The 8,163-nt window shown below is 43.9% G+C and overlaps 1 protein-coding gene across 1 annotated transcript; it reads right to left on the bottom strand.

Annotated features, from left to right (window-relative positions):
* Positions 1-349: 349 nt before the first annotated feature.
* ZBTB14 (zinc finger and BTB domain containing 14) lies at positions 350-7,100 on the bottom strand. The gene is made up of 3 exons (XM_060243945.1): positions 6,958-7,100; positions 2,593-2,672; positions 350-2,022 (listed from the first exon to the last, which is right to left on the bottom strand). Exons 2-3 carry the CDS (start codon positions 2,593-2,595, stop codon positions 682-684), a joined length of 1,344 nt encoding a protein of 447 aa, XP_060099928.1. The 5' UTR covers positions 2,596-2,672; positions 6,958-7,100; the 3' UTR covers positions 350-681.
* Positions 7,101-8,163: the final 1,063 nt, after the last annotated feature.

Raw genomic sequence — 8,163 nt, forward strand, 5'->3', positions numbered from 1 at the left:
TTAAGATGTTCAGTACTAAGGAACAGCACAACCTAAAAACCAATGAAACCAAAGGACTTGGAATTAAACTGATTTTATTTATTAGATTTATATCCCACTCTCTTCCACCATAGGGCTCAGAGCAGGTAACATATTTTGTCATACTTATTTAGGAACTTACTTCTACTGAGTTCCACGAAGCTTACTTCCACATAAGTACTGCTGTCCAATAAAATCTTGACAATATAGTTTCTTCCCCCTTTCACTCAACATCCCACCATTTCTCATTCAAACAGAACCAAACTCCTCTGAAGGAATTTACAGATGAACTGGATTACATATTTAGGATTGTGACTGAAGTCTAGGGACAAAAATAGTTTAAATTCACGTATTTTGGCTTAATTTCACTGTGCATTGGAGTGTAAAGCTGTCCATTCTACATGCACAGAGTTTTATTCCAATGGGATTAGGCATGCAGTGAAAAAACAGAATTTTAATAGAAGGGTAAACTACTGCCAAGAGGCTGACTCCAATTTTTATCTATATTAACCATTAAACTGAGACTTTGTTCCCCATTTAATGTCACTGATAGAATGGTCTTTGCTGCAAACTATTTTTCTTAATACTTAAATCCCTTTAAAAATATTTTTTCTCAATGGTGATTGATCAGAGCAAACATTTTCCAATATGATTATTTTGCCTTTAATTACAAGCTATAGTTTCAAGTTGCTGTTCTGCTTCAGCAGCCATAGCTGCTGCCTGTAACTGTTCTGTTTCACTTTGGAGAGCACTTGTAGTTACCTGTTTCCTTTCACTGTGCATATTGTTCTCATGTCTTTTTAAATCAGATGCTTTGGCAAATGCTTTAGTACAAGAGCTGCAGACAAAAGGCTTTTCTCCTCTGTGTCTTCGTTCATGGTCTTTCAGATGGGACTTGTGCTTGAATGCTTTGTCACACATGTGGCATGCAAATGGCCTTTCATTACTGTGAACTCTTTCATGCTTCTTTAAATCTGGAGCACGGATAAAAGACTTTCCACATACTTCACAGCTATAAGGCTTGTAACCTGTGTGGATCTTTAGGTGTTCTTTTAAGTGGGCTTGAGTAGTAAAACCTTTAGTGCACATTTCACAAACAAATGGTCTATCAGCAGTATGAAGCTTTTCATGTTTTCTCAATCGTGCTTCATCTGAAAATGTCTTACCACATGCCTGACATGCAATCTGCTCCCTGTGACCATAAAGCAAATATTCAAATTTCATGTCACCAGCTGCTGTTGTCCATGCTGGTGTCTGCTCATCCTTTACCTCACTTATGCCATCATTAAATGCTAGTGCTTGAGGAGTCTGAGATCCTAATTCTTTTGTTTCAGCAGTCTCTATGGACTCTACTTCCTGACCATAGCAATTTACTTTTCGAACCTCTTCACTCCCCAACTCTTTTAAAATTGCTTCCTGAACCCTTAAAGTAGCAGTTGGTGATTTTCCATCCTCTTGACTCGGAGGAGTCCCTTCCATGGTCATATCTGATGGACTATCATCATGATCTCCAATTTCTTCCACTTCATCATCTTGGTTATCATTAGACTCACCAATTGATCGATTTATTTTAAGACAATACTTATTTTTTGATTGTGAATTGTCTTCTGGACTGGAAACATCACGTTTTTGAGAACAGAGTTTATCCAAAAATCTAATACCAAGAATTTGACCCGATGACATCATTAAGTTTACGTCTTCTTTCTTAACTGAAATCTTGGCTGTGTACATATAATTTAGAACTTCCTCAAATATATCAGAGCGAAGAAAATCTATCTCTATCACTGATGAGCTATCGACTTCCAGTTTTTTGAAAAGCTTTTTAAAGTAGGTACTGCAAGCAGCAAGCACACATCTATGGGCTCTGAATTTAACGTCTTCTACAACAATGGCTATATCACAAAATTCTCCTTCCAATCGTTGTTCATTTAATGTTTTCAGAAACACAGTTTTGTGATCGTCGTCATTATATTTAATGGTTTCAGACATGCTGATGAAAAACTCCTATAGAAAAAATGATTAAAACATTGCTTTACAAGTCAGTATGAAAAAGTCAAGATATTGTGAAAAATATCACTTGATTCAAATTCTGTAAGTTTAACTTGATGGTTTAAAAGCCATTAATAAATGTAAAAATCCCCCACAGATAATTCTGACCCACTACTACTGTATCAACTTCTTTGATTAAGAAAATTAGCAACTGAATGGTGGAACTTAGTAATATAAGGTTGAAGTACCTTACCAAAGAGTTCCCATTATTTAGTTTAGGCTTAGCATGGCCAAGAATAGACAAAGATTGTGTCCTGCAGGATGTTCCACAACCTTGAGGAGCATGACATTCTTCTCTGACCAGCTATGATTGGAAGTGAGGGAAGCAGCAATAAAATACTTGGTTTGGTGGTAAAGAACTGAAGAAGGCATTGACTGGAGGCAGGGAGAAGGTAAAGAACAGATAAAGTGTGTATGGAGGAGGATGGACATGAGTAAGGAGAACAAGACTATCCTTTCTCGGTATGACCATGATCCATCTGTGAAACTTCACATGCAATTACTTGGTGAATAAAAAAGACTTACCATGAACAATGAAGTCTTGTCTTTTCTTAAATGAGCAAAATTTTGACAGCAGATTAACCAGTATCGTTGGCACCTTGAACCTGAAAGAAAAAAGATGGGAGTTCTTTAAAGGCACATTATAACTTTCTTTTATTTTAAATGATTTAGAAACTACCAGAAATCATTCTCAAAGTAATAAACACAGATCACATAATAAGCACAAACAGCATTTTTTAAAAAATTGTACAGAACACCATGTATTCTCATTTGCAGTTTTTCACAATATGATCTTAAGCATCTCTACACAAATGTGTATCATTAAGATATTTGCCATGGTCAAATCCTCAAACCTACTGTACATGGAGGGCAAGCTACATAATAGAGGCCACGTAGTCCCCACCACCACTGCTTCTATGTGTGGCTGTTAACATAGCTCTGGGTGTATTGTGATTGTTCAGATACTCACTTCCAGGTGAGGTCCTTTCATGACTTATTTTTGAGTATCAGCCATGTGACCTTTGTTTGTAGTTAGGATACATCTTAAAAGAACCAAGTAATTTATTTTGAGACCAAAGATAGTCAGGTGCTAGATAACCTTTTGAATCAGCAAAGTACAATATGCACTTGTCATACAAAAACTTGTAAAAAAGAAGAGAGTGTGATCTATTGCATGGTGAATTTGATCTTACAAAGGGACATACATATATAGTTCTTCTTTTATGTTTCTTCAACGTATCCCTAAGGAAATGAATATTTTTTGGAGAAAGCAGGCTCAGGTGGTGGTGGGGGGGACAAACTAAAGCATTTTCCTTTTCACTTCAGCTTTCCAGATACATGTTAGTAACACAAGTTAGTCCAGTGCTGGACTTGAACTTCTAAGACACGAATCTCCAACCCCTGGGCCAGGACACAGTACCAGTCCGCGGCCTGTTTGAAATGGGCTGCACACCTTCGCTGCCCCCCCCCCCCACAGCACCTCTTCTTCCCCCTGTTTTCACCATTTTAAGGTTGGGGAAGAGAAGGAGGCAAGGGCAGCATTGCTTGCTGCTGCTGCAGAAGCGGTTTCCCCACCCATCAGCTGATCAGCAGGGGGGGGCGGCCTGGGAGGCACTTCATGGCTCCTTCCCCAGCCTTAAAATGGTAAAAATGGGGGGCGAGGGAAGGAGGCGGTGAGGCTGCACGGGGGGGGGGGGGGGCGGCAAAGGAGAGAGGAGGAAACGGGTGGAGAAAAATGGGGGAGGAAGCGAGGCTGCGCAGGGGGTGGAGGGAGGAGCTGTGAGGGGGAGGCCAAATTGGGTGCCCCTACCCTGCCTGCCCTGGGACTGTGGTTGACAGGCCGGCCCTAGGGCTGGTCCCTGGGTCCAAAAAGGTTGGGGACCACTGTTCTAAGAGATCCACTTCCCCTCTTGCCCAGACCAATGAAGCCATTCATCAGACAACTGACACTCAAATAGATTTACGAATGTGGACATTATACAAAAGTGAATATCTCATTTTCTTATATTGTTTGGCTGTCTTAGCTTGACTTAATGAAATAATAAATAAATAAAATAAAAATGTGCAAAACTGAGTTGTACCACTAAATGTGTCACACTGCTCTTACTGAGTTTAGGCAAAACAGGCAATAGGCTTAAGTAGGTATTTTGGAAGAAAAAAGGATAATATAGCAAAGCACTTGATGCTTAGATATTTTAAGTGCTCTTGAATTCTTTAGTAACATTCCTCTTAGTAGTGAGTTCCCTTGGTTAAAAATAAAAGGGACAAGAATAATACAGATATTTTTAAAGGAAAGACAACTAACATAAACATGTATATTTTAAACATGTATATATATTATTGTGTTGAAGCATATATTCTTCAGTACAATAAAACATCCTAATAGCTAGCCTGATCTTGTCAGATCTCAGAAGCTAAGCAGGGTGGGTATTTGGATGGGAGACCACCAAGGAAGAGCCAGGCAATGACAAACCATCTCTGTTAGTTTCATGCCTTCAAAATCCTACAGCGTTGCCATAAATCAGCTGTGACTTGCCAGCTCTGGGTTGGGAAATTCCTGGAGATTTTTGGATGGAGCCAGAGGAGGGGTCTCAGCATGGTCTCCAGAGAGTCCACCCTTCAAAACAGCCAGAACTGGTATCTGTTGCCTATGTATCAGCTGTAATTACACATCTCCAGGCCACACCTGGAAGTTAGTGATCCTACACACAAAGAATATTACAAAATTATTTCTTCACTGGTCACTGGTAGAACGCTGCCGCCTGGCTGTTGTTAAGGCTCCCTAGAAGGGAGCACATTCAGCCAGGGCTTCGGGGACTGCATTGGCTACCAATAGCATACCGAGTTCGGTACAAGGTGCTGGTTATGACCTTTAAAGCCCTTTATGGTTTAGGACCTGCCTACCTTAGGGACCGTCTCTCCCCACGTGTTCCCCAGAGAGTGCTGAGATCGGGGTCTCAGAACCTCCTTACATCCCTGGGCCAAAGGAGGCCCGTCTGAAAACAACTAGGGACAGGGCCTTTTCGATTGCGGCTCCCTGTTGGTGGAACCAGCTTCCGGAGGAGGTGAGGGCCCTGCGGAATCTTGGACAGTTCCGCAGGGCCTGTAAAACAACCCTCTTCCGGCTGGCATATAACTGACCGATACCTGATTATCTGAATTCACGAACATCAGCATATTTGAACATTGGAATACTTGAAGAACTGACTCAGGGAAGATGTAGCATGGTATATTGATAAATGTGTTTTTATGTATTTTATTGTATTAACTACTAATGTATTTTAAGCTGATTTATTGTTAGAGTTTTATGTTGTAAGCCGCCTGAGCCCGCTTCGGTGGGGTAGGGCGGGATATAAATTGAATGAAATAAAATAAATAAATAAATAAATGAATAAAATAAATAAATGGTACTTTCCAGCTTCATGATGTGATCCTGCATAGGGTTCTATTGAAATCAGGAAGTCTCACTTCCAAGTAAATGTTTTATGATGCAAGAAAACAATCCAACAAAGCAAAAGTTTTAAGGGATGCAAAAGAAACTAACCAATTAAATTTATATTCATTTTTTTAAAAAATCAAGACAATGAACTTCAGAATTTTTTTTTAAAAGAATTTAACTTTTTTGAAGCATTGTTACTACAATGGCAACAACAGCTCGAAAAGGTTTTTTTTTCAAATTTAGAATGGATTTTTACAAAGCTGCGCTTGTGACAAATGGGCTGAAACAGTAACAAGGGAAAGTTCCAAGTGGGCAGTGTTTGTCTGAAGCTGTAGATAGAACAAAATAGGAGTCAAGTGCAACTTTAAGACCAACAAAGTTTTATTCAGAATGTAAGCTTTCGTGTGCTCTAAGCACACTTCATCAGATGAGGAATTAGAGCACACGGAAGCTTACATTCGGAATAAAACGTTGTTGGTCAACAAGGGAGAGTGGAAATCAATACATAAAATAACGATTCTAGGACCGTAGTCATGCCGGAGAAAAAATGAAAAGCTTTGCAGCACGTTAAAAAGGAGTATTATTTTAACCCAGCATCAGTTTTCATGGAGCAGGGCGTAGCTAAAAAGGAGGGATTTGGTCAATGAAAGTTTACGTTGGAATTAAAAAGCGTCTGTTATGGTTCTTCGATCTCCTTTGCTCCGCACTGAACCGAAGGCGATCCCGCCCCCTCTCGCGCAAGCAAAAGTGTGCACCCTGTTCGTGCACGTAAGCCAGCGAGCGAGCGTCCATGCCGAAGCCGCGCGAGTAACCATCAGACGTGCACTTTGAGCACTCGGATTGGTGCATGCGTGCTAGTGCCCGTGCAGCGCCCTTCTCCGCCTGCGCCCCGCAAAGACGGGACTGCAGCTGAGGCGGGGAGGGAATGCGCACAAACTCGCGCAGGCGCGCGGCTCCCGTCACCCCTCCTCCGAGAAGGCGCCGCCGAGCAATTCTGGGGTGCGCGCGGGAGTGGGGGAAAAGCGGCTGCGGTTCCGAGCCCCTCCCAGCTCCCAGTGAGCAGCTCCCGTTGCCGAGCTCGCTCCCGCTTTCCCTGTCTGTGTAACTGAAGAGCAGAGGGGGCTGGCGAACGGCAGACGCGGTTTCCCTGGAGTGAGCGACTACTGGCCCGCTGCTGTGCTCCTCTGCGGGGGCCGCGCCACAGGATCAGGCGGCGGCAACGCTACAACCTCGTTTCTTCTCCGACCTGCCCGAGCAGCGCGGGGCAGCCCGCCGGGCCCGAGACATGCGGCGCGCGCAGAGCGGAATGGGAAGAGAGCGGCGCGCGGCGGAGCCTCCCCGTCGCACCTCCCTCTTTTCTTCCTCTTCCCCTCCCCCCACGACCTCCTCGGCTCCGGGTTTCGCCGCAGCCTGTCGTCGAGCGCGCGCACAGATTCCCTCCCCGCCCTTACCTTGCTTGCGCCACGGTTCACGAGAGGAGGGAGACAAGAGTGTGGGTGGGGGGGACCAGTAGTTGGCTCTGAGCAAGCAATTTGGGGAATTTAGGGGGGAGGGGGATTTAGGGGGGACTGGCGCGCGTCTTTCTCTCTGACCGTTACGGCTGCTTCCTGCACGAGCATAGAGTGCGCGCGAGAGCAGCAGGAAGGGCGCGCGCCGGAGGCGGGAACGTGCATGCGCGATGCGAGTGGGGCGCGCCCCCCGCAGGGAGAGGGCGGGCACTACGCTTGAGAGAAAGAAGTGGACGCTCGCGGCGGCCGGGAGGGGGAGGCCTCTTAGCGTTCCCTCGGTTTCCTGAACGAGTCCGCGCTCGGAGCAGGCCCGTTGGCCAAGCACCGTCTCGCGCTTCATATCTGATGTTAGGGCACGCGTAGCCGCGCGAGTCTGAGGGCCTCATTTTTGTCAGTGAGACCTTTGTGTGTGCGCTCACTGACCTCGTCAAGTTGCTGTTTTAATGTATTTAATGTAATGCTTGTCTGTGTTTGCGCGTGCATTAGCTAGTAGTACCAAATTGTACAGGGACGTTTAAAGACAATAGCCTAGCAGGAAAAGGAATAGGGGAGCAAGCCGAAACCCCGGCTGTGAATTCTATTCGTAAGCTGAGCCCCCGGATCTCATAGTGGCGCTGGTTGGGTCTATTACGCCACCCTTTTTCTCTGGCGCGCACACGCAGGAGCCCTCGTGCCGCTTCAGAGGTTTAAACGGGTTAGGCAATCGAGCCTTTAGATTTGAGTTGGAGAAGAAGGAAACGCTTCAAACTGAATAGGCGACGAAAGGAGGGGGGAGGCAATGAGGACATGAGGATTTCTGAGTGTAGAGATCAAATCCACCACAAAATACATTCTACCTAGAATATGTTCATCTTGCCTTTAACAGCAGAAGAGTCAAGACAGTTTGAACAGTATTAACTTTATATTTGTTGGTATTATTTTGGTTCACTATTTTCATTAGGTAAAAATGACAAACTTTGACACTTGCAAATAACACAGCTTGCAAATAGGCCAAGAATTGATCACCATCAAAATGTGTTTTGACTTTTAACCAAAATCCTCTTAACCAATATCCACAGAAAAGGACTGTCTTTTGACAGCTAGGAAGGTCTGTTTCTAGAAGTCCATCTTAGAGAGTTGACAAGATGTTGAGGGTAACTTCAGTGGAAC

This window comes from Heteronotia binoei, chromosome 7 (assembly GCF_032191835.1).
Source record: "Heteronotia binoei isolate CCM8104 ecotype False Entrance Well chromosome 7, APGP_CSIRO_Hbin_v1, whole genome shotgun sequence".
Classification (NCBI taxonomy): Eukaryota; Metazoa; Chordata; class Lepidosauria; order Squamata; family Gekkonidae; genus Heteronotia; species Heteronotia binoei.